Here is a 26,462-nt window from a genome sequence, read left to right as displayed (position 1 = left end):
TTCTTTCAGTCTTAGAGCCGCTTTTTAGCCAACCATTATTAGAGTTCAACTTGATGATTTTTTAGAAGTTTTCAGGCACCGTATGGTAACCTTGATGCACAATCACATTGCAGATGTTGAATTGTACATGGTTCCCCTTAAGGCCTTATATAAAGTGTTACAACGGTTAACAGATTGGGCACTCAGGGCAGACCACCTGCATTCAAATCTGTGGTCACTTACTAGCCATGTGGCCTTGGACAAGTGGAAGAGTCAGTTTTCCTCATGCATAAGATGGGGATAAGAGTACGTCCCAAAGCTGTTGTGAAGACTAACAGAGCCTCTAGATGCAGAGCACTTAGCACAGTTTCTGAAACATAGCACAGTATGTACAAGTTTAGTAAGATAAAAGCAAATATTAATAGAGTAAGTCCTGTGTGGTCTAGAATCTCAAAGTGACTGACCAGAGGCCTGTGTTGCTACAGGCAGTTTAGAAATAAAATTTAATTCATGCAAATTTAGTAAAAAAATAGCATTAGATTGATACGATGACCAAGATGTCATCAGTGGGTTGAGGAAGGCTGAGTGGCTACCTTGATTGATGTGGCCTTAGGCAAGATAGGGCCTGGAAGAAAACAAAGAGCTTTGGAATAGGGGTAATTAACAATAGCAGACTAGAAACTGTAACTGGAAATGGAGCCTTCGAACAAACACTGAGTAGCCTGGTGAGTAAATAACCAGGTCTGCTAGTACAGTCCTCCCTGTATAGAACAACTGCAGTCACAGTCCGTCTTGGTGTGTCTGTTCTGTGGCAAGGACTACTTTCTATCAAAAATGTTTGTCACTTTAAATACAGAGGTATTGTCAGCATTTTCTAACAGGAAGGGATATTATGCTTCATAAGTAAGGAAATCTTTGTCACTTTACATCTTAACATCTGAATAAGCAGTTACTTGTGATTGTATAGTAATTCAGTTAATTACTGTCTTAAATGCATAACTTGCTCTGTTCTGACAAGATTTCTGTATAGTTGGGCCTAAGTATGGGGTGAAATGCTGAAGTGACCATTTTACCCCTTTTGTTTGTTAAATTTAAGTATGCATATTTTAGTTGTGATAGAGAATATGATTTTAGGTCCTTTTCTAAAAATTTGATTTAAATTTTATTTGTAGGTACTGTGTATGATGTAAGTCATTATAATGCTTTACTTAAAGTCTATCTTCAAAATGAATATAAATTTTCACCAACTGACTTCTTGGCAAAAATGGAGGAAGCAAACATTCAACCAAATCGAGTAGGTAGCTGCTATTGTAAATGTTTATTGGTTATATCACTTTTTTTTTCAACCCCAGGAAAAAGATAGTATTTAAAAAATATTAACTAGCCCATTTCATTGACAGGTGACATACCAGAGGTTGATCGCAGCTTATTGTAATGTAGGAGATATTGAAGGTGCCAGGTATGGAGCTCTATAAATGTATGTTTAAGGAAACAAATTTGTTAAGTCCTGTAAACCTAGGATACGTTTATTTGTCTTTTTTTTTTCTTTTAAGCTTATTCTTAGGGAAATTATTTCAGAAGGATTTTAATCTAGCAAATTTGGTAATATGACTTAGATAAAATATAAAATTGTGTAAGAGGAGAAAGATAAATGAGTATTGCTTTTTTTTTTTTTTTTTGAGTATTGCTATTTTAATTAAAATTTGGATTTACTGGAACAGAGGCTTAAAATTGCTGAGGTGTATAAAGTTGCCTTTAGTCCTTTTAAATTGATTATTTCCTAAAGGAAATGTTCTTAGCCATGTAAACTATTCATTTATAAAACTTGCAATATTCTATCTTGCTGATTCATATAAAATCAGTTGTGACGTTTATTTCTCTGTAAAATTTAGTACTGCTTTTGGATGGCAGCTTTAGGAAATAAGGAATAAATTGAAATGTATAATTCATTTTTAATTGAATGGATTTTTATTAAGCTTTATAGGCTTTTTAAAGGTTAATTAGTATAGAAGAAACAATCACATTTTAAAAACTTACCTGCTATTTTTACCAAGGGTAGTTCAAGATCTATAATTTGATATAATTGATATAATTTCAGGGAGTTAGATTTTGTGTTTGTATGTTGTAAAAAGTGGTTCTGATGTATATTTCCAAAAAGTATTTTCATTTCTCTTTTATTGCAGCAAGATTCTTGGATTTATGAAAACTAAGGACCTGCCAATCACGGAGGCAGTTTTCAGTGCTCTTGTTACAGGGCATGCAAGAGCCGGGTAATGTTCAACTTAAGGTTTTGTTCTCGAGCGAGGTTTAAATTATAGGAAATTATTGTAGAAAATTCTTAAACCATGTTTATCTAACCCCTCAAAAATTTTGAGCGTGTGAAGTAGAACATGCAATTTTTTAATAACTTATTCTTAAATTTATCTGTTTCATAAAACTTTTATTTGAAAATAATTCAATTTTAAAAATTGGGCCTGATCCAAACTAGTTGACTTTTTGTTTGTTTGTTTGTTTTTAAATTTTTATTTATTTTTGACAGAGAGAGAGAGAGACAGAGCATGCGTGGGGGAGGGGCAGAGAGAGAGGGAGACACAGAATCCGAAGCAGGCTCTAGGCTCCGAGCTGTCAGCACAGGCCCCAACGCGGGGCTCGAACTCACGAACTGTGAGATCATGACCTGAGCTGAAGTCGGATGCTCAACCGACTGAGCCACCCAGGCACCCCTTGACTTTGTATTTTAACTGCTCTCTTGATGCTCTTGGAAAACAGTTTTATTTTTGAAGAATAATTTACTAAATGTTGTTCTTCCCTAAAAAGGTAAATTTGAGTCATAGCACACTTGATGAAAGAGGGCACATTAATTTAAGGTCTAGGTGATTATTATGCAGTTTGGTTTCTCTTTAATTTGGAACATTTATTATTTTTGTTGTTTCAGAAACCTACAGCTGGTTTCATGTGTATTTGCTCTTTTCTGATGTCCTTTGCTAAATGGTTTATAAGAGTTGTTAATTTTAATAAGTACAGGCTAATATATTTTAGAATGATAGTATTACATTTGCCAGTATTATAATAATCTGTTCTGTTTTCTTTGAATAACTTCCAGAGATATAGAGAATGCAGAAAATATTCTCACAGTGATGAGAGAGGCTGGAATTGAGCCTGGTCCAGACACATACTTAGCATTATTGAATGCATATGCTGAAAAGGGTGACATTGATCATGTTAAGCAGGTATGTCTTATGTCATGTAAATAATACTTTAAAACTATTGCATAAAAAAAATCATTTGTGTGAGCTTGTGTTATGTTTTGCATGAAGCAGAAAAGTGTAGCTTATATCTGTTTTTAAAGGTATTTCTTGTAGACATTAGTATTGATGGAGAATTTTTAAAGTTTGGTACCTTGGTGTTGGTCTTACAGTTATTGCTGAAATGTAATGTTTTCTGTTTTATAATATAATCCCTAAACCTTTAGATGGTGTATGTTCCTAATTTTTTAAATTTTGGTATTTTAATTTATTTGGCTATAATTTAAAAATACTGGTTTCTAACTCGTTCTTCTAATTTCTGAAACTGTCTACAGACTCTGGAGAAGGTGAAGAAGTCTGATCTTTACCTTATGGACCGTGATTTATTGCAAATTATTTTTAGTTTCAGTAAAGCTGGGTATTCTCAATATGTCCCAGAAATTTTGGAAAAAATTACATATGAAAGAAGATATATTCCAGGTAGTTTTTAAAAATTTATTTTTATGATTTTTCTAAAAATCTGAATTACTATTTTTACATGATGGAAAGGGCATTCTCTAACGATAGGGGATTGTAGTGCATGAACACAGGACTCTTAGAAGTCAGATTAATGAACTAAACAACTTGAGTTAATGAGCAGATGGGAATGTTTTGATTTGGAAGTGTTTCACTGTTATCTGGGAGATATATCCTTTTGGCCTTTGTAGTTCATAAGTTTGTCTTTCAGAGTGGCTGCAGTGTAAAAATATTATTCAATTCAGTAACAGAATATGTCTTTCTTTTCTTTTCTTCCCAGATGCAATGAACCTCATTCTGCTTTTAGTCACTGAAAAATTGGAAGATACAGCATTCCAAATTTTATTAGCATGTCCTGTATCAAGGGAAGACAATCTGAATGACTTTGGCAGTTTCTTTTTACGACACTGTGTGACTATGAATACGGTATCCTGTCTGTTTTTACTTTATTGACAGTGTAATAGGCAGTGAAATAAGAGTCTATAAAGTAGAAGAACATACTATGAGATGAGACCAGTTACAAACATTATGAAAACTTTGTTTCTGTGTTATAAGTTTATCAGTTAGAAAGAGGACGAGAGGTTGAAATTTTTCATTCCAGGAGTGGTAGCATATCTGCAGAAGGTCAAATGGTAGGATATTTGCAGACCCAGCTGATGTGTGGTACCTTTCCCCCTAGCCTGCAGAGAAGCTGAAAGATTACTGCAAGCAGTTAAAGGAATCCCAGATGCATACATCTCCTTTGCAGTTCACACTCCACTGCGCATTACAAGCCAATAAAACTGGTATGATATTCTCATCATTAAAACTGACATAAATAAGTTTTGCTGAAGTAGCTTTGTAATATTTTATGATATCTCTTTCAGATTTGGCAAAAGCTCTAATGAAGGCTCTGAAGGAAGAAGGTTTTCCTGTCAGAACTCATTATTTCTGGCCATTGCTAGCTGGACATCAGAAGGAGAAAAATGTTCAAGGTTAGGTTTTGCCTTTTACAGATTCATAATGGTCCAGAGATCCAGTGTAAGTTTCTACACACATCTAGTTGGATTCTTTGGGAAGGCAAACTTCTCTCTGAGTAGTAGACCTTCTGAGAAAATAGAATTGATTGAAGTCAGAGTCAAGAATTGGGCAAGCATTTTTAAAAACATAGTGGATTTCTTTCGTCTTAATTTCATTCTGACTTCGTCTCTGATCTTGATACTCAGACTTGTGAGTGTAGTTTTAAACAGTTTTTTATTTTTAAGTTTTTCGAAAAGCTCCTTAGTTTTTGATTTTACATATACCGTTCAAAATTAATTTGTCTAGCCTTATTCAAGATAAAGTTATACATAATCAAGCCATTTTCTTTGTGGACCAGTCTCCTTAACTGAGCTGAGTTACAATAATAGGAAAGGCAGGAAAACTTTTATTGCAAAATGAGTGCTCATGACCTGACAGCCTGCTGATTGAAGGACAGAAATGTTCAATCTCTCAGGTTCTTAAGTACGCTTATGCATTTAGCATACTTTTTCCTTGTACACATGGGATACCTATAGGATATGAATAAGAATTGAACAAATATTAAATTTTAGAGTACAGTATCTAATTCTTTGGTTTGCATTATTGGTAATTCAGAAAGAGTAGTCTCATAAAAAGATGCTTTTAACAGAAGTACTTCCCCCTTGGGGAAACAAAAAATGGTCTTTTTCATTTTATCTCGCAGTATAATGTGCTTTAGAATGAGATGCAGAGTTGTTAGTATGACACTGGGTGACAAACAAAATGCACAAACAACAAAAAAAGTGCTTTTAGCAGACTTTCATATTGCAATTTTATTTTAAATATATAGTCGTCTTCTGGTCTAAAGGAAATAGTGAAACAAGTATTCCCTAATTGTTTCTGGCTATAAAAGTCTCAAAATCCTTTTTAGAAAAATCTTCATGAAAACAGTATGCTAGTTGATTAACTCTTTGCACATCCTCCAGTTCTGAAAGCTCCCAAGAAGTAACCTTTAACACAGTATTTTTGAACCAGAGAAAATTTACATCATTCCATGAAAATCTTCGGGCATATTCATATTGTCCACCTCTACACAGATAAGAAAATACCCCTGTTGAAATGTTTGTTTGTTCATCAGGAAAATTTGCTTTCTTCAACCGTATCAGTGTGTCTAGACTTGAATTGGTTACCACACTTTAACAACTTAGTAAGCATAGAAGAATTCAGGTGATTTCTTTTGATAGTTGTAGCTCAGACTAGTAGAAAAATGGGCTTTATCTTGAATCCATCCTCTCTTAGAAGCTTATAATTTAGATCACAAAGGTGCCTTGTTGAAAGACTGCTTTATATTAATGAAGTAACTGAGAGCAGCAGAGAGATTCCATGACTGACCTTGGATTCCACACCTAGCTGTCAGTGCTGCTGGGCTTAGAACTGAGGATTTCTGTTCTATTTTAAACACTCTTTTTGGGGCACCTGGGTGGCTCAGTCGGTTGAGCGTCCAACTTCAGCTCAGGTCACGATCTCGCGGTCCGTGAGTTCGAGCCCCGCGTCGGGCTCTGGGCTGATGGCTCGGAGCCTGGAGCCTGCTTCCGATTCTGTGTCTCCCTCTCTCTCTGCCCCTCCCCCGTTCATGCTCTGTCTCTCTCTGTCTCAAAAATAAATAAACGTAAAAAAAAAAAAAAATTTAAACACTCTTTTTAAATATCAAAATACCTCTGTGTTAGACATTTGTAAGTGTTATGTTGTGTTTATTTTATAAAAATTCTTAGCTATTAACTAAAAGTTAGGTGCCAGTTTTTACATTAGGACATTTAAAAAAGTGGTATAAGTTTTTTAATCAGTGATGGTTTTATCTGGAAAAACATAAAAGTTGAGAAAGGTAACTTGAAGTACAAGATACTGTCAGTTGTGTTACAGTTTTTAAAAACTAGTTTCTCCCTTTGTGGGAGCTCCAGAAATATAGTAAAGTATGTGTTCTCCAGTTGTCCTTCATGTGACAACAAAATGGCTATATATACTTTGTATGGTTTCTTCAGGGTCAGGTAAGAAGGTCACATTTTTATCAGTGCAATGAACTTGTTCTTGTCCAGGAAAATGTCCTATATAAACTGGTAGAAAGAACAGAAGAAAATAACAGCTGTAGTGTTGGAAGATGTAGAGGAGCGTTTCATAAGGAATAGATAAAACCCTTCATGAAATCAAAGAAAGGTATTTAGAGATCAGATCAAACTGAAGCAAGAGTTTTCAACGATACTACGATCATTCATACTATTATTGAATTCTAGAATATTTCTGGCTGCCAGTTCAGCCATCACCAACCCCTAAGGAAGATTCTCACAGTGATTTCCTTACAGCTCATTTTACTAGTATTTTTCTCTGTGGCACAAATGGAAAAGTCACCACTTCGAATTTTAGCAAGTTGGCCTGGATGAGAGGGAATAACCCAAAATGATTGAGGATTTATATCTCTGAGTATATTTAGAAAACCGAAAAGTTAAGAGTATAGAAGGGATAAGATCTATAAGGAAGGGGCCATACAGAAGCTTGAATGCCAATTGAGTAAAGTTGGTTGAATAGAGAATACTTTTCAAGAAATAAGATATTGCCTCTGGTAGAGGGAGTGCCCTACATAAGACTCAAAAATCATGTGGAGTAAGTGGTCATAGTTTGTGAAAGTTGTTCAGATCAACCATTTATCTTTCCCAGAAGTATAAACTATTTTAATTCTACAAAGCTTTTTGAATGGAGGCTTTCCTCTGGATTCATAAACTTTGTCGTGACTATCTTTGAAAATTTTTTTTTTTTTTTTTGAGAGAGAGAGAGCACGTGCACAAGTTGGGGAGGGACAGAGGGAAAGGGAGAGAGAATCTTAAGCAGGCTCCATGCCCAGCACGGAGCCCTGCTGAGGGCTCAGATCTCATAACTGTGAGATTGTGACCTGAGCCGAAATCAAGAGTTGGTGGCTCAACCAACTGAGCCATCAGGTGCTCCTTAAATATTTGTATTCGATTGCTTAGTCTTAGTTTGATTTTCTAAGTTCACAGAGGTTTGGAATCTATGTTTCTCTAGGTTAATATATGATTATTTTAATCTTTTTATTTAAAAGAAAAATACAAGGGGCACCTAGGTGGCTCAGTTGGTTAAGCATCTGACTTCGGCTCAGGTCATGATCTCATGGTTCGGTTCGTGGGTTCAAGCCCTGTGTTGGGCTCTGTGCTGGCAGCATGGAGACTGTTTGGGATTCTCACTCTCACCTCTCTCTCTGCCCCTCCCCAACTCGTGCTTTCTCTCTCTCTCTCAAAATAAATGAATAAACGTAGAAAAACATTTTTAAAAAAAGATAAAAGTAAAAATAAGTAAAAGAGAAATATGAAGGCACCTGCTTGGGATTCTCTCTTTCCTCCTCCCCCCCTGCTGTCCCCTCTCTCTCAAAATACATAAGTAAATATTTAAAAAATTAAAAAAATATATGAATTGTATTTTTTAGGAGGAGGTAAGTGGGTATGTGAGATCAATCATGTTTTTTTCTCCTTATTGATAAGTTTTTCTATCCTCCCATCGGACTGTAGTTATTGAAGTGAATATCTTTGTATCCTCCCTCAGAATGCCTAAGGGAGTGACTGAACTTAACTGATCAGACAGGTGTGGACCTGGGTTTTCTTTTAAAAAAAAAATTTTTTTTTAATGTTTATTTATTTTTGAGACAGAGCATGAACGGGGGAGGGTCAGAGAGAGAGGGAGACACAGAATCTGAAACAGGCTCCAGGCTCTGAGCTGTCAGTACAGAGCCCGACGCGGGGCTCGAACTCATGGACCGCGAGATCATGACCTGAGCCAAAGTCGGACGCTTAACCGACTGAGCCACCCAGGTGCCCCTGGACCTGGGTTTTCTTAAACCAACTTTAATTTCAGTTAGAAAAATACATGTTAAAAAATGCTGGCATCACACATCCTCTAAATGAGCAGAATACACTCCTCCCCCTAATGTACCTTTTGGAAGAACAATGAGTTAAGAGAGTAAAATGTCTTTGGATCCTAGATATCAGAGTGAAGTGTTTTGTACAGAAATAAAAATCTTCTGTTTACATTCAATTTGTTGGTCTATTTTCAGACATCAGAAAATCAAATACATAGTTACATTATTCTGCATTTACTCTGTGTATCACTAAGAAAATTTAAAAAATTACTAGGGTATTTTAAGACAGCTAAAAAAATGAAATCATTATTGTTACTAGTAACATTTATTTAGTATTTTTAGGGTTTCACACATTTTTTCCTTTAATTTAAATGACCACCTTGAGAGCTAAGTGGAAAATTTTATTATCATCATTCTTATAGACGAAGAACTGCTAAAAATCAGTTTTTGGTGACAGCAAGGACTTGATCCCACGTTCTTCTGATTCCAGGATAAAGTGTAGGTTTTTGCAGTTTTGTGGTGTTACGAGCACCTGCCAGCAATTAGGAAACTTTTTTTTTTTTTTTTAAATGTTTATTTATTTATTTTGAGAGAGAGAGGGCATGCGACCTGGAGAGGGACAGAGAGAGAGGGAGAGAGAGAATCCCAAACAGGTTCTATACTGTCAGCGCAGAGCCTGACATGGGGCTCAAACCCATGAACTGTGAGGTCATGACCTGAGCCAAAATTAAGAGTTGGATGCTCAACTGCCTGAGCTACCCACCTGCCCTAGGAGACTTGGTTTCTTATTCAAGATATGTCTTTGATCTTAGAGAAATCATTCAGTTTAACACTTTGGTTAAAATAAAGATTGACTTCTGAAGACATTTCCAGCTTTATTTACATAGAGAAGTACATCCCCCTGCCCCCAGTAGACAGAGTCGAAAGCCTTGTTAATACAGTTGACCCCTGAAAATACAGGTAACAGGTTTGAACTGCATAGGTTCCCATAAACATGGATTTTTTATTTTATTTATTTATTTATTTATTTATTAAAAAAATTTTTTTCTTAAATGTTTATTCAGTTTTGAGAGACAGCAAGCAGGGGTGAGGCAGAGAGAGAGAGAGAGGGAGACACAGAATCCAGAGCAGGTTCCAAGCTCCGAGTTGTCAGCACAGAGCCTGACACAGGGCTCGAACTCACGAACTGTGAGATCATGACCTGAGCCGAAGTCAGATACCCAACTGACTGAGCCACCCAGGCGCCCCCGGATTTTTTAAATAAATACAGTATTGAAAATGTATTTTCCCTTCCTTAATGATTTTTTTTTCTTTTTTTGAGTTTATTTTTTAGTATTTTGAGAGAGAATGTGCATGTGAGCGGGGGAGGGGCAGAGAGAGAGAGGGAGAGCAGGAATCCCAAGGAGGCTCTGCATTGTCTGGACGCGGGGCTTGATCTAATGAACCGTGAGAGAACCGTGAGAACATGTCCTGAGCCAAAATCAAGAGTTGGATGCTTAACTGACTGAGCCCCTTCCTTCCTTTCTTTCTTTCTTTACTTTGAGAGAGGGAGAGAGAGAACTTACACTTTCTGTATAACATTTTTTTTCTCTAGGTTACTTTCTTGTAAGAATACAGTAATACATAGCACATACAAAATAATGTACTAATTGATTGTTTTTGATAAGGCTTCTGGTCAACATTAGGCTGTTAGTAGTTAAGTTTTTAGAGAGTCAGAAGTTATGTGCGGATTTTCAATTGTACTGGAGCCAGCGCCCCTAACCCATGTTGTTCAGGAGTCAGCTGTTGATAGATTGATCAAAACTAAGTACTAGGATTCTTTCTGTTCAGTGTGTTCTCTTTTTCCTGTTCTCAGTCTTCCTCTAGGCCTAGACCACAAGAATTTCTTCCATGCCTGTGGGTAGTACTTACAGTTCTTGATACCGTTTCTATTTATTCACTAGGCCTAGACTCTATAAGTCAGAAAAATTTTCCATTCATTGAGTGCCTTGACACATATCAATTTGCTGAATCTAACAAGGATGGTAGTTAGGAAGGATTAAGCCAAGTGTTTTTTGATGAAGTGTCTAAAAGGCATGGTTCCTGGCATATTGTTATTTCTAATGTGTAAGCTAAGAAATTATGGCTCAGAGGGGCTCCTGGGTGGCTCAGTTGGTTAACCATCCGACTTTGGCTCAGGTCATGATCTTGCGGTCCATGAGTTTGAGCCCCACATTGGGCTCTGTGCGGACAGCTCAGAGCCTGGAGCCTGCTACAGATTCTGTGTCTCCCTCTCTCTGCCCCACCCCCACTCATGCTCTGTCTCTCTGTCAAAAATAAATAAACATAGGGGCGCCTGGGTGGCTCAGTCGGTTAAGCGGCCGACTTTGGCTCAGGTCATGATCTCACGGTCCATGAGTTCGAGCCCCGCGTTGGGCTCTGTGCTGACAGCTCGGAGGCTGGAGCCTGTTTCAGATTCTGTGTCTCCCTCTCTCTGACCCTCCCCCGTTCATGCTCTGTCTCTCTCTGTCTCAAAAATAAATAAACGTTAAAAAATAAATAAATAAATAAACATTAAAAAAAAAAGGAAATTATGGCTCAGAGAGGGGAAGTTATTTGCTCAGATTTACACTAGAATTAAGTGCAAGAACAGGGTAGAAAGCTCTTTAAACTTAAAGGTCTCTTTAAACTTTGAACTTGTTTTTGTTTTGTCATTTCACTGGAGAGTCTCATTAGAAACTTAGTTATTTACTTTAAACCATGGTCATGAAAGCAATCCCTATTGGTGAGAAAAGACATTGAGGACATTAGATTAGCACAAGTCTGTTACTAGTAATTGATAGGCAACTAGCTATGCCCTCCTCTCAAGTGCTTAGTAATCTTTGCATATAAAGAAGAGCATAGTGTGATTTGCCATTTTTTATGATAGTTATCAATGTTATTAGTAGTAATTCCTAGTGAATTGTTAGAGGAATACTTCTCCTAAATTTTGCTTACAAATATTATTATGCCTGTTGTGTGCTCTATGGACCAACATGCATGTTCTCCTAAACTTAGAACTAAGCACATGCTTTACCTTGAGGGTTTTTTAAGTATTGTATTTGTATCTTAAAAAATATGTTTAAATATTTAAGGTTTTGAAGATCATTAGGTGATTTTAAGTATAATAAACTGTTTAATCTGAATAATAATCTGAATTTTATCTAAAAGAATTGTGCAGGGTGCCTGGGTGGTTTAGTCGCTTAAGTGTCCAACTTTGGCTCAGGTCATGACCTCACAGTTGGTGAGTTCAAGCCCTACATCAGGCTCTGTGCTAACAGCTCAGAGCCTGGAGCCTGCTTCAGATTCTGTGTCTCCCTGTCTCTCTGACCCTCCCCCACTCATACTCTGTCTCTGTCTGTCTCTCAAGAATAAATAAACATTAAAACAAATAAATGTGCAGATATTCATAATGTTGTCACACTTGCCTATATATTTCTGTACTCGGTGGGAATTTACAATCAAGTATTGCGCTAGAGCACATTATATAACAAATTTGTAGAAATGTAATTAAAAAAATTTTTTTTAATGTTTATTTATTTTTGACAGAGAGAGAGCATGAGTGGGGAGGGGCAAAGAGAGAGGGAGACACAGAATCTGAAGCAGGCTCCAGGCTCTGAGCTGTCAGCACAGAGCCTGACATGGGGTGTGAACTGACGGACTGTGAGATCATGACCTGAGCTGAAATTGGACGCTCAACCGACTGAGCCACCCAGGCGCCCCTGTAGAAATGTAATTTTTCTGTAGATGATGTGATAGGGCAAACACAGGGATCTTTAGGGGAAGTTTTAATGTGAAAGTACTGAAACTAAAGAAAATAAGTTTTAAAGAGTCCTTTCTTTTATTAAACTGTGTGTCAAGTTAGGTGACACCTGAGTAGTTTGGTAATTTTCCAGATTAATTGGTCTTGTATAGAGAAATCAGTTTGGGGGCGTCTGAGTGGCTCAGTTGGTTAAGTGTCTGACTTCCGCTCAGGTCATTATCTCACGGTTTATGAGTTTAAGCCCGCATTGGGCTCTGGGCTGACAGCTCAGAGCCTGGGGCCTGCTTCAGATTCTGTGTCTCCCTCTGTCTGCCCCTCTGCTGCTTACACTCTGTCTCTCGCATTATCTGAAAAATAAATAAACATTAAAATATAAATTTTAAAAAAGGAATCTGTTCGCACTATTTGAACCTAACTATAGCTTTGGAAAACATGCAGTGACTTTTAAGACGTTAATAAAAGATTTTTTTGTAAGTGGGAGAAGGGAGAAACAATCTTGTAGATTTTTATTTTTAACTATATCGAGATAATAATTTCTTAGAATCTGTTGTTCCTTATTCCTTTTTACTCCTATAAAATAGGAAATCGGAAGTTAAGGGGTGCCTGGGTGGTTCAATTGGTTGAGTGTCTGACTCTTGATCTCAGCTCAGGTCATGATCTCCTGTTTCGTGAGTTCAAGCCCCACATTGGGTTCTGAGCTGACAGCTTGGACCCTGCTTAGAATTCTCTCTCTGCCCCTACCCCACTCGTGCTCGCTTGCTCACTCGCTCTCTCTCTCTCAAGAATAATAAAAACTTAAAAAAATTTTTTTAAAGTTAACAGTTAGGGAATTTTTAATATAATGGCTTGAGAGAACGCTTTTGTCCTTGACAGATCCCCTCGCCCTGTGCCCCGCTCATCCCTTCCCTCTGCAGTGTTTATTCTGGTCAAGTTTTATTGTGTTGATCCATCACTGCTGTGTAATAGCAATGCTATTTTATGATCTGTGTTTATTTGTATAATACCAGAAGTATTAGGCTTATTTTTCAATTGTTTTAAATTTTCTTACAGTTATAATTTGTGGGATATTCCCTTAGTACTTGCCACTGGATTAATAGATTTGTCATAGTATTTCCCAGTTCTTTTGCTTTTCTGCTTTCTCTTTTTAGACAAAATGAGTATTCTTTCATACATTATGATTCAGAAAGTAAATAAACTGAACTTTCTGATCTTTTGTTAATTTGTTACAAGTATTTCATTTCTGTGCTTCTAAATTTTATCCTATAGGTATAATTGAAGTTCTCAAAGCAATGAATGAAGTGGGAGTAAATCCTGATCAGGAGACCTATATAAATTACGTGTTTCCATCCTTTGATAGCGTGAGGTCAGTTCGTGGGGTTTTGCAGGTGAGTACAAGTAAGTGTGGTTTTAATTTCATAATTGAAGAGATTTCTTTCCTCCCTAATTGTTTAGTAGTAACCCCCAAAAAAGAAAAGTCATTAAGCTTAGTACTAAAAATGGTCATTGTCTGTATACAATTTTCTAAAAGCTTTGTAAAAACACCAGTTAGTATAACATCTATAGTGGTTAAACTTAAAAAACTTGAAAAGGTAAAACACCAATTTTCTTGTGTGTTAAAAGGCAATATGTCAATATCAAGAAAAATGTAAATAAAACATTTAGACGCTCCTTAATCCTGCTTTACAGTGTAACTACAAGTTTTCAGTTTTTGACCATTACTTTTCACTTGTATATGAATTTTCATAATACAGTCTTAGTATACTTAACATACATAGTACACTTATTCTTTTTTTAAAATAATCTTTTGTTTGACTGCAAAGCATTATTTTCCTACCCAGTAATTCCTGTTTCTATCAGAAGAGGCAAGGCATTTATGAAGGGGCAAATGAAGTAATTGACTTGGATAGTGCATTGGATCAGCAAGGGCTGTACTTTGTGTTTTCAGAACAAAGTGGTCTGCAGTTAGGAACATTATGGCAGAGCACCAGCCACCTTAATAAGAAATATTTTGGGGGCACCTGGGTGGCTCAGTCGGTTGAGTGTCCGACTTCGGCTCGGGTCACGATCTCGCGGTCTGTGAGTTCGAGCCCCGCGTCGGGCTCTGGGCTGACAGCTCAGAGCCTGGAGCCTGCTTCCGATTCTGTGTCTCCCTCTCTCTCTGACCCTCCCCCGTTCATGCTCTGTCTCTCTCTGTCTCAAAAATAAATAAACTTAAAAATAAATAAATAAATAAATATTTTGTTTAGAAGGTCTGTTTCCTAGGTGGTTATTCCCATAATGCCTAGATTTTTCTAATAATTTTAGTGTTCTTTTCTTTCTTTGAAATAATTACATAACTACAGTCCTTTTAAAGGCAGAGTTTATATCTTAAGTGTCTTTACCTCTCTTCCCTGAGTATTTAGCAGAGTATTTTGAGCCTGTGGTATACATATTTTACTGCTAAAAAATTTATATTTAAAAATTCATTTCCCCACAGGGTCTTACTTCCCCAACCTACTTTTTTCACTTGGCACTTTCTATTCCAGTGTGTAATTCCAACAGTTATTTTTTTATGCTTGAGTGCTGTTTTATTGTATGGATATACCTTAATTTATTTCTAGTTATTGCTTATTATTGATTAGGTTGTTTTCAATATTGTGCTAGTATACAGTGAGTCAGTAAATGTATTGGAGTTGAATTTTGGCTCAGATATTAAATTATTAAACAAATGATGGCATTGGGCCACATGATTAACCATTTGGTGTTAAATTGGTTTAACACCATTTGGTGTTAAATTGTTTAACACCATTTGGTGTTAAATTGTTTAACACCAAATGGTGTTAAATTGTTTAACACCATTTGGTGTTAAATCCAAGTGCATTGAATTTTTATTTTGTTATGAATGAGAGAATTGGTCTCATGCCTTCAATAATAAATTCTTTCTAGAAGGAAGGCATCCTAAGGGTAACACATATTTGAATTTGAAGATTAGGTATTTAATTTGGAATGTTGAAACTCTATCTCATAGTTTTTGTTAAAGTTCATTTATTCAGTTTATGTATTCTAGAAAATGATTGTTTTGGATGAAGGATTATCAAAGAATGTGTTGGTATAAAGAAATGGGAAAACAGGAAATTTGAATGGCATATCAACATATTTATAGCTGAGGCATGTTATCATTGAAATATGCTTTATCCCTAGGAAAATGGATGTCTACCTGAAAATAATGTATTTTCACAAGCTGAATTCAGAAGTGAAGCAGTTACTGGGAATTTACCCTATGTTTTATCATTTTGTAAGTATGCAACATTAGCTGTAAACTTGACAGGTATTGATTTCAGTTACTATTGAGGGCATGCAGGGTAGTTCATGCCCTTGATACGTACCTCAGGGAAGGTCAAGGTAACTTTCTGTGTTTTTTTTTTATATGTTTTGCTTAAGCGAGATTGATAAGACAGTTTATGAGTTTAACTTATGGACAATTTGGAAGTAATTTTAAAGTTAAAAGAACCTTGGAGATTATTTGGTAGTAGGTTAGGACCCAGAAGACTTGGTTCTATTTATAATTAACCCACTGATTATGGGACCTGGAACAGTCCTTTTGCTTCAATTTCTTGAAATGGAGATAGTGTTACTTCTCTGCCTTGTGCAAGTCAGTGTGAAAATCATAGGAGATATTGTTTCTGAAAGTGTTTTCTAAACTGATGCATATTATAGCCACTGTTCCATGAAGCTCATCTCCTAGTCCTCATTAACCAAAATACAGCAGATGTTTACTAAACACTTAACAAATGCTATGATGCTTTACAGTGTTCATCACATGTTAATAAAATTACCTGCATTGATGGATGAAGAAAGGCAGAGATGTTAAATGATTTGGTCAAAGTTAGTGATTGAGCCGGAACCAAGATTGTCTCATTTGACCTGATTCTTTCACCCTACCCACACTTTGATGAATAAGACATTTCTTAAAGTTTTCATCTTTGAACTTATCTATGACATTACTTGACCATTTTTCTAATCCTTTGAAAAAGATGCTGTTTAAAAAGAAAACACACAAACATCAGTTTCTACACCCCTAAAATGTTAGAAGTCCATCTTGGATTAATGTGTACCTAGACTGCATAGGTGGAAACATTGTAAAAACCATATTACTGGTATTGAAAATAGTTCATCTTAATATCATAAGGGAAAGGCAAGGTGTTCAGTATGAAGAATGGTGACTCCTGGAGGTGTAGTTATTTGAGTTTAAGGTTGGGTGTTAATGCTAGCTGCTATCTGAGGGTATTGATTTTGCCTTCTACTCAGTATAATATAAAAATTTGCCTTCCTCACAGGTCAAAAACAGAAGCGTTAGCAGAGGAATCTGGGTGCATGAGGTGTATACACGAGAGCTGCCTTTTTCCCTGTAGCATCCATTCCGCTTTGTTGTCAGCCACCTGATTTTAAGACTTATTTGTTGCCAAGGAAACTAGATGCTTTTTGTCGGCAGCTTTCATCTTGCTAAGATGTTTCTGGTCACTTTTTAATGAATAAAAACTTGACAATATTCTGTAAAATACTAGTGTGAATAGTATAAAAATAATGTTTCAAGAGGCTATTAAATTTAGAAAAGAAAAATTCTAGGAACTTAAGAAGTACTTCAGGCCACTCCTGTCAGTGCCCTCCCCTCCCTGCTTTGACTTACAGGTCTTTGAAAAGCAGTTAGTTCTATAATTGCTGGTATTCCCTGTAGGCAGCTCTGAGGTATGCACTTTTGGTTACTACATCAAAAGGCATAGCAAGTAGTAGAGAAGAATAAGTGGCTTGTCTTGATCCACTTTGTGTAGTAGTAGGAAACATTTCCCCACTTGTGTTTGTAGGCGTGGAAAATTAATTTCATCAAGCAGTTTTATTAAAGGTTGCTGAAAAGCATGTAGTTATGTCCACTTTAAAACTTCCTTGAGTGACTAAATGCTGGTCATTTAAAAAATGATTTTCAGATTTTTTTAGTGCTGTGTAAAACCATTGAGAAACTTATATTCCCTGTTGAAGGATATAACAGTTGATCTAAAATAATTTTGTTATGTGTGTGAGTTAAATTTTAATTCATGTTTAGGAGAGATGGGCAAATACTCTTAAAATCTTATGTGACTTTCCCATGAGTTGTGTTTTTGTTTTTAAGTTAACCAGGTATCTTAATCTTCACTAAACTGTATTTATTAATTCTGTTTTCAGAATTTGCCTCAACTATGAGCTCCTCTCTAATTCTGTCCATCTTGGATCATTCAGTAGTCACATTATGTATGAAAAGATTAAATCAGTTACTTGCAACATGGCACCATTTTAATAACAGTGGCAGGGAAAAATAAATTCAGGAGTTACCTACTTTGATTTCCTCCCTTGCTAGTAAGGGTTATGTGAAGTATCAGGCCTTATGTGGTAAGGCAATCAGGCTTACAATGTCATCATTGAAACATACAAAGTTGTAAATTGTTAAATGATAAAATGAATAATAGAACAAACAAATACTTAGAAAAGTGGAAGGTGAGAATATAAATCAGTTATCTAACAGAGGTGAAGACTTATTATGACTTTAGGCTGTCACTCTTACGTGTGTGAGGTTATTGATCATAGTGGAAAATGGAATGACAAAGTGTAAGTGGTTCTACAGAACCCAGTGCTACTCTGAGAAAAGAACTTTTCTCCTTAAATTTTTTTTTTTAATGTTTATTTTTGAGAGCAAGCGTGTGCGAGAGGGACAGAGTCAGAATTTGAGCAGGGAATGGGCAGAGAGAGAGAGAGAGGGAGAGAGAGGGAGGGAGACACAGAATCTGAAGCAGGCTCCAGGCTCTGAGCTGTTAGCACAGAGCCTGACACGGGGCTCAAACCCACAAACCGTGAGATCATGACCTGAACCGAAGTCAGACGCTTAACCAACCGAGCCACCCAGGTGCCCCAGAACTTTTCTCCTTTAAAGGACAGAAGTCCTATGGGTAGTTACAGTTTCTCCCTTTGTAGGGCCACATTGTCTACTAATGTACAGTTTTGGCATGCGTACCAGACTGACTGTCAGTGTGCCGGTAGATTACTTATTACCATTTAGACCAAAAAAGCACAAATTCATTTGTTGTATATATTCATGAACATGGAATAAAAATGTTTTTAAAGGATGGCTTATGTTGTAGGTATATATTACTGCATTATCTAATTAATTTTGTATCAGAACATTTCCGTTTTAAAAACAATTTCCAAAATGAAAATGAAAAAGTATTGCTATAAATGTGTTTCCAAATAAGGTGATAATTTTTAAGTTTTTTGGGTTTGGTCTGGGATTTAATGATGATCACTTTCTCTTGCAGTGGAATCAAATACATTGCCTTTCTCATTTGCTTCTTTGAGAGGCAGCCTAATTCTAGGCTTTAGGAGGTAAGATGATTGCCTTACATAATGTTCTATGCCTGATTGCTCCTGTTTTTTTGACTTGCTGTGTAAGGAAACATACAGATATTCTTGTCTTCCAAATCTTTCCATTTGCTAGTTACCTGAAATAACCTTACCTGTTTTCTTCTTCCTGTTAAGTAGTTGACTTGAGTGCAGGCAGTCTTTTATATCATCGTTTCCAAGAAATACACACAGATTTGGTAAAGGTCTTGTATCAGAGAAGAAAGCACTGTTTGAAAATGGCAGGTTGGAGTTCCAAAGTTGTATGTATGTTTGAATGGTACTTTGAATATTTAATTACAAGGTGACTTTAGTGAGGATAATACTACTGTCTTCCTCTGTGTGCTCAGGGGATGTTAATGACCCTTTTTCCTTCTTAGTGTTGTTATTTTCAAAATAATTCAAACATAATGAGTTGAAAGAATAGTAGAGGAAACATCCACATACCCTTTATGTAGAGTCACCATTTTTGATATTTTGCTATATTTGCTTTCTCAAACATATATGTACACACAAGCACATATGTATATGTGCTTTTTCCATTTTTGCTGAACCACTTGAAGTTGTAGACATCGTGATTCTGGATCCTTCAACTTTTTTCTCTTTAAGAACAAGGTCATCATCGTGGGGCACCTGGGTGGCTCAGTCAGTTAAGTGTCTGACTTCGGCTCCGGTCATGATCTTGCGGTCTGTGGGTTCGAACCCCATGTCGGGCTCTGTGCTGACAGCTCAGAGCCTGGACCCTGCTCTGGATTGTATGTCTCCCTCTCTCTCTGTCCCTCTGCTGCTCACACTCTGTCTTTCTCTCAAAAATAAATAAATGTTGAAAAAAATAAAAAAAATAAGGTCATCGTCTATATAATCACAATACCGATATCACTCCTAAAATTTAATAATATTATAATACCATCTAGTATACATAGTTCATGTTTAGATTGTCCCTGGTTCTAAAAATTTCTTTTATAGCTATTTTACTTTTTGATTGAGGATTCAGTAAGTGCATGCATTGCATTGGTTGCTGCCTCTTTATATTCTCTTAGTCCAGAACAATTCCCCTACCTTCTTTTTGTCTTTATGACATTAACTTTTTTGAAGGGTCCCAGGCTACTTGATCTGTAGAATGTCCCTCCCACATTTTGTATTCATCCAGTTTCTTTCTCATAATCAGACTCAGGTTGAATATTTTTAGCAAGAATACTTGATAGGTGATGGCATTTCTTATTGCAGCAAGAGATACAATGTTGGTGCCATCAACTGAGTTTGATCACTTGGTTATGGTGGTAGCCGCCATGTCTCTCTTGCAAAGGAACCTCACTCCCTTTGTGATTAGTGAGAAGTCTGTGGGATGATACTTTGAGACAGTGGGTCTATCCTCTTTCACAGAACCTTACATTCAGTGTTTTTTAGCAGTCATTGGTAATCCTTGTTGAATCAGTTGTTCACAGTGGTAATTACAAAAGGACAGGTTTCTAATTTTGTTTTCTAATTTCTAATTTCTGATACTAATCTCAGTAATTTTTAGCCTGTTTCATCGGTGGGAACACTAGGGTTTTCTGTAGACCTCTCCAGCACCTCCCTTGCAGGCCAGGAGAGGTAGAACAGGTCGGGGGGATTCTGTGTTGCTACCGTTTCTAGTGTGGTTCCACTCTTTTCAGTCATAGTTTTGAATTAGGTTGAAACACAAACCAAGGGCTGTGCCTTTAAAGTTTAAAAATGCAAAATACATAATTAAGTGGATCAAAATGCTAGTAGAGCCAGATTTTTAAAAAACCCATAAAACTAAGTAAGAACCAGGGTACATGAGTGACTCAGTTGGTTAAGTATCTGACTCCTGATATCGGCTCAGGTCACTATCTTACAGTTTCGTGAGTTTGAGCCCCATATCTTGGGATTCTCCCTCTCTCTCTTCCCCCTCCTCTGCGCTCTGTCTCTCTCAAAATAAATAAGTAAACTTAAAATAAAAACCCATAATATATTATGAAGTGAAATAGTAACATTGTCATTTGTTTGTCCTTGAAAGTTTGTTGTATAAACTTCCAGGCCTGTGTATTTCCTTCTTTAACTTGACTGATTTTATGTTTTTGTAGTCCACTTGAATGGCAGTTGTTACATTTCACATGTCCTAGTCTTCTTAAACAAGGTATTTGGACTGTAAAGTTGGTCCAGTGTGACGGAGAAAAACCACGCTGTACGTTCTGGTATATACCTAGGTCGGTCATTGAGCTGGGAGTGCCTCAGTGATTGAAGTATGCAGAGTTGCTTGCCTCTACACTAAATTTGTTGTGTTTTCTGTTTCTGCTTTTTAAAAAATGTTTGTTTATTTTGGGGGGATGCAGAGAGAGAGGGAGAGAGAATCCTAAGCAGGCTCCACACTGACAGTGCAGCTGAATCTCACAAACCGTGAGATCATGATCTGAGCCATTATCAAAAGTTGGATGCTTAACCGACTGAGCCACCCAGGCACCTCTCTGTTTCCGCTTTTTAATTTTGTGTCATCATCTTTGCTGTAAGAGCTTTTGCTTTGCTCTTGACATCTTTCAGTGTATTTAAGTAACCTATGCATCCTTCAGTAATTTGCTATTTTTGATTTATTGTGGAGATTGGAGGTGCTGGTTGGGATCAGACTGAAATGTGGTAAATAACATATGGGAACTTGTCCTTATCTTGAAGAAAGTAGACTTAATTGGTGCAGTGCGGAGGCTTGGCTGAGGCAGAGATACATTTAGAATATATTTTAATCTCGGATATATTTCTAATTTCTAGAAATCCAATTTGGATTTTTTAAACATATCTTCCATATCTCCTTGACATGCTTATGCTTTTTTTTTTTCTTCTTTCATAACTAAATGGAATATTGTCGATAGGTGTTTTGATGTGTCTGTTAATTCTATCGTTTGTATCATTTCTGGTCTGTTTCTATTGGTTAAATTTTTTCTCAGTATACATCATTTCTGTTTCTTTGTGATTTCTGATTGGAGGCCAGTTGTAGATTTTATTCTGTTAAATGTGGATTTTTTTTTTATTCCTTTAAATATTTTTGAGCTTTTGTTCTGATGTTTTAAGTTATTGGAACAGTTTTCTTAGTGCTTGTTGCTTTTATGCTTTATTATGCAGGACTAGATCAGCCTTCAGTCTAGGATTATTCCCAGTAAATTAATCCAGCTCCATTATTGAGGCAGTATTCTTGTGAGTATTTTGCCTGCTAGCCCATGTTTTTGTTGTTGTTGTTGTTGTTGTTTTTTGTTAGTATTTTTAAATAATTTCTACACACAGCATAGGGTTGAACCCACAACCCCGAGATCAAGAGTCACATGCTCCACCAACTCCGCCAGCCAGGCACCCCTAGACCATGTATTTTTGAGATCATTGGGAATGTGAGCTATTACAACCCCTGTGTGGGTTTTGGGAATTGTCTTTTTCAGTCTCTCAAAAGGTCTTGGATAGTTCCCTAGGCTGCAGATTGTTGCCTCACTCAGATGTGATTGTAAGTACTCCGCTAAAGACTGAGGCCAGCTCTGCAGATCTCCAGAGCTCTCGGCCAGGGTCTCTTCTCTCTGGTAGTCTACACTGCAACAAGTTGTAACTAGTCCCTTCCAGGAAAGTATTTTTAAGTCTTCAGGTTCAAAACTGTTACATTGGTGAGTTTGTCTTATTGTAGATACAGAAAAGTTTCAGCCTATGGTAATTTGGCATTATTCATAGCATATTTTTAAGCATTTGTAACTAGGTGATTTCTTTCGCTCTCTCCCACCACAAAAACTATTAAAAATTCGGAATGTAATCAATGTTGTTACAGTCCAGTATCTTAGGATTAATGTAGCTTTCTGTTCTTTTATTTGATGCTGAATCAAATAGTATGTATATTTTAAAATCGCTTTGCAGGACATTTAATACAACTATTAAAACAGTCACCTATTCCATGCTTCTCTAGGGTCTTGTACTCTAGTTTAGAATTGGCTGAATGAGAAGACAACTGGGTACTCATCTGCATTCCCAATAGAGTCCAGATTAACCCTCAGCAACTGCCGGGAGGATGAACACAGAAGAGATTCACTTAGTTACTCCTTACCAAAAGTAAGGACTATGAAGGATTATTCATAGTCATTCGAAATGTAAGAAGTTCTAGAGCATTAAATGAGATACCGTAGTCACTTTGACTAATCATAAGGGAAACTTGAATATGCATTTCAATACTGGAATGCAATTTTGGGATAGTTCTCTACCCTTGATATAAACTGCCTTTTAAAAAAAAGTAAAATAAAAAAACTAAATAAACTGCCTTCTAGTAGTATGTCCAGGGTCTGTGAAGAAATAGTTCCTAGCATGTGTTCTGTAACCTGTTGGCCCAGATTAATTTTTTATGCTATCCCACAATAGTTTTGAAATACCAATACTGTTTTCTCCATGTCTTCTGAGAGTAGTGTTTGGTGAGCTAGTATTTCTGTAAATTGATCATCTCAAGACCTGGTCATTGGTTACCAATCAAGTATATGCCTTTCTGGGGTGCCTGGGTGGCTCATTTGGTTAAGCATCTGACTCTTGATTTTGGCTCGGGTCATGATACCAGGGTCATGGGGTTGAGCCCCGTATCGGGCTCTGTGCTGAGCATGGAGCCCACTTGAGATTCTCTCTCTCTCTCCCCCTCTCACATTCTCTCTTTAAAAGAAAAAGAAGTATATGCCTTCCTAAAATTTTCCAGTTTATAAATTGTCTGTTAACATTTGTAGGCAAAGTCACCTGTAGAAAACTATTTAAATTCAGTACTGCTTAGTGAAGATGAGATTATTTAAGATTATTAGGGAATTCTTAACTCTAAACTTTTTTTAAAAAATAAGGCTGTTTTTAAGTCTATTTTAAAGGGCATTTTAGATCTGACTGATAAAGTTAGTAAATTCCTATGTCAGATTCAAGGTAGACTGACATTAAGTATGAGTAAGACTTTTCTTTCCTCCTAATAATAGTGCTAGCTGAACAAAGTTCAAATAAGAAAGAGGGCAGTATACATATTATATATTACTGAAAACTACCACCAGAAATATTGAGTCACTTCTAAGACACAAAATGTCGCTGAAGCTAGTTCACAACTTGGCTGGGAATATACCATATCAAAAATATACCATGTCAAAAAGATAAATGTTTCCAAATTGGCATGCTAGTTTTTAAGTCTTTTTTTTTTGCCACAGAAACAGAGTTCTGTGATAGAAGGAGGGATTTCCTGACCCAATGGCAATAGTCTAAACTTGGCAAGTAGGAGTTTGTTTATTCCATTGAAGTGGTGCTCCTTTCCATGTGTTGGGAAAAAGAAATGAAGTTTCTGGCATTACCCTATTGAATTCACCAAGTTAAATGCCGGATTGTAAGGCCCTCTTTTCAGTCAGAAAAGATGCTCCCATTCATGACATCTTTATAGGAGCAGAGGAAGTATTTCATGAACTATGGTTTAAGTGCTCAGAAATTTTAACTTATTTGTGTGTGCCAAATGCTGGGACCACAAGATAATAGGTTCATCCTTGAAACCAAGGATGAACAGGAAATTTACCATCACCAAGTTGTTCATAGTTGGGAGACCAGAAAGTAAGAAAGCACCTGCAAACTGGTCTTGATCATTACCAACGTGTAGAGGAGAAGGTGCTATGTCTTCTACCAAGGTCAAGGGAGGGATGAGTCCGGGCTAAGATGTGCAGAAAAGGTGCTGAGCTGAGTATTAAAGGATGAGTAAGAATTTAAGGCAAAGGAAGTACATTCCAATGATCTCTTCTAAGTTGTGAGGTTTGGACTTTGAGTCATGGCTTTGAGCCATTGAAAGATTTATGTAATGAAGGTAAGGCTGACAGTGGATATTCAAAGAGGAGAGAAATGGGTGCAGGTAAGGGAAGGTGATCCACAGTTTGTGGGGTCCTTTGAGTTGCCTTTTGAGGGACCTGTGAAACTTTACTTAGCTGTTTAAAAAAATTTTTTTTTTAGAGATGGAGAGCACAGAGAGGGGCAGAGAGAAAGGGAGGGAGAGAATCTCAAGTAGGCTCTGCGTTTAGTGTGAAGCCCGATGCAAGACTCCATCTCACAACCCTGAGATCATGACTTGAGCCAAAATCAAGAGTCAGATGCTTAACAGACTGAGCCACCTAGGCGCCCCAGATGGATTTGTTTTGTTTTGTTTTGTTTTGTTTTGTTTTAAATAATCTGTGTGCCCAATATGGGGCTTGAACTCATGACCCTGAGATCAAGAGTCACATGTTGTACCAGCTGAGCCAGGCTTTCTCAGTCTTTCTCTTTCTACTGTACCTAGCCTTTCTAAGTCTGTTTCATCTTCTGTGAAACAAGGAATTTTAAAACCTACATGCAGGATTGTCTTAAAAATAAGTAAAAAAATATGAGGTACCTGGAACTCAGTACAGAGGATTGCTTAAGGAGCAGATAGGAAGGAAAATTTTGAAAGGAGTCCTTTGAAAGGAGAAGCATCAGTAGGAGACTGGTGGAGAATGATCAACAACACAAATCTCAAAATTTAGTCAAGGGAGATTAAAAAGCATTAGTTGAAATTTGAATTGAGATTAGTGGTTATTTTAGCAAGAGTACTTTCAGTGGAGGTTTGAGGCCAGAGACCAGATAGCAGTGAACATTCAGTGAAGAAGTGTTGCCTTTTCTTGACAAAAACTTAGTTTTAAAAGATTCTGTACTTTTTCTTTGAACCTGTGCCATCCATCATGAAGGTTCACATTCAAGGTAATGCTTTTAGTCATTGTCAGTTGTTTTAGATAAATGTACAGTTTTGAAAGTTTATTTCTATGCCTTTCCTAGGTACTTATTGCCAGGTTGGAGGGCAGTTTAGTATCTTAATATTTTTTATTTTATGTACGTTGATGTTTGGTGAGAGATACGATTAAGTAGCTTTTCTTAAAAAAGGAAGCCCAGCTTATTAATGTTGAGCATTGGAATAGAGATGCAGCATTTAGACCAGAGATAGTGTTTGTCTTTTTTTTTTTTTATTATTTATTTATTTATTTATTTATTTATAAGAATTTTTTATTTTTTATTTATTTTATTTTTTATTTTTTTAAATTTACACCCAAATTATTTAATGTTTGTCTTCTACTATGGAGTTTTCAAACATTCACAAAAGTAGACTCCCAAGTACCCATTAGCAAACAGTTAAGATCTAGACCATCTTGTTTCATTTGTCTCCTCCCCTGCCCCCACCCCCTGCCCAACTTGGACTGTTTAAATTACAGACCTTTTGTCATTCTACCTATAAATACTTCAGTATACACCTCAGAACTTACTTTAAATACAACAACATGACCACTATAATATCACACCTGACAAAATTAGCAGTACCTGAGAAGAGGGATTCATCAGCTTCCCAAAAAGGGGTCCAAGATACCAAAAAGGTGACAAACCACTCTAAGTCTTGCCACTTACTGTTGTGTGCTTTGGGGCATTGGCTTCTAACTTGCCTGCAAACTTCCCTGCTTCTCACTCCCCCACCAACCTGCACCCCTACCAATTCCTTAGATGTGGTAGGTACCCATAGGTTAAGATTCCTTGGAATTAAATCAAAGCTGTTTCTGGCCTGGTCAGAAAAGATGCCTTATTTTTATCAATATGGACTTTACTGTATCTTACATTCACTGTGCGGCATTAT

General features: G+C 36.7%; 1 protein-coding gene across 1 annotated transcript in view; it reads left to right on the top strand.

The window, feature by feature from the left end:
• Positions 1 to 26,462, top strand: part of LRPPRC (leucine rich pentatricopeptide repeat containing) — a 112,337-nt gene that overhangs the window by 18,454 nt on the left and 67,421 nt on the right. The window contains exons 4-14 of the mRNA XM_049650202.1: positions 1,152 to 1,273; positions 1,380 to 1,438; positions 2,163 to 2,249; positions 3,083 to 3,209; positions 3,560 to 3,704; positions 4,021 to 4,166; positions 4,420 to 4,525; positions 4,607 to 4,714; positions 13,685 to 13,803; positions 15,599 to 15,692; positions 18,739 to 18,805. Coding sequence (XP_049506159.1) covers positions 1,152 to 1,273; positions 1,380 to 1,438; positions 2,163 to 2,249; positions 3,083 to 3,209; positions 3,560 to 3,704; positions 4,021 to 4,166; positions 4,420 to 4,525; positions 4,607 to 4,714; positions 13,685 to 13,803; positions 15,599 to 15,692; positions 18,739 to 18,805 — 1,180 coding nt within the window. The remainder of the gene's footprint in view (positions 1 to 1,151; positions 1,274 to 1,379; positions 1,439 to 2,162; positions 2,250 to 3,082; positions 3,210 to 3,559; positions 3,705 to 4,020; positions 4,167 to 4,419; positions 4,526 to 4,606; positions 4,715 to 13,684; positions 13,804 to 15,598; positions 15,693 to 18,738; positions 18,806 to 26,462) is intronic.

Source organism: Panthera uncia, assembly GCF_023721935.1.
Source record: "Panthera uncia isolate 11264 chromosome A3 unlocalized genomic scaffold, Puncia_PCG_1.0 HiC_scaffold_11, whole genome shotgun sequence".
NCBI classification, from domain to species: Eukaryota; Metazoa; Chordata; class Mammalia; order Carnivora; family Felidae; genus Panthera; species Panthera uncia.
The sequence above is the reverse complement of the archived record's forward strand: the minus strand, read 5'-3'. Positions and strand labels throughout refer to the sequence as shown.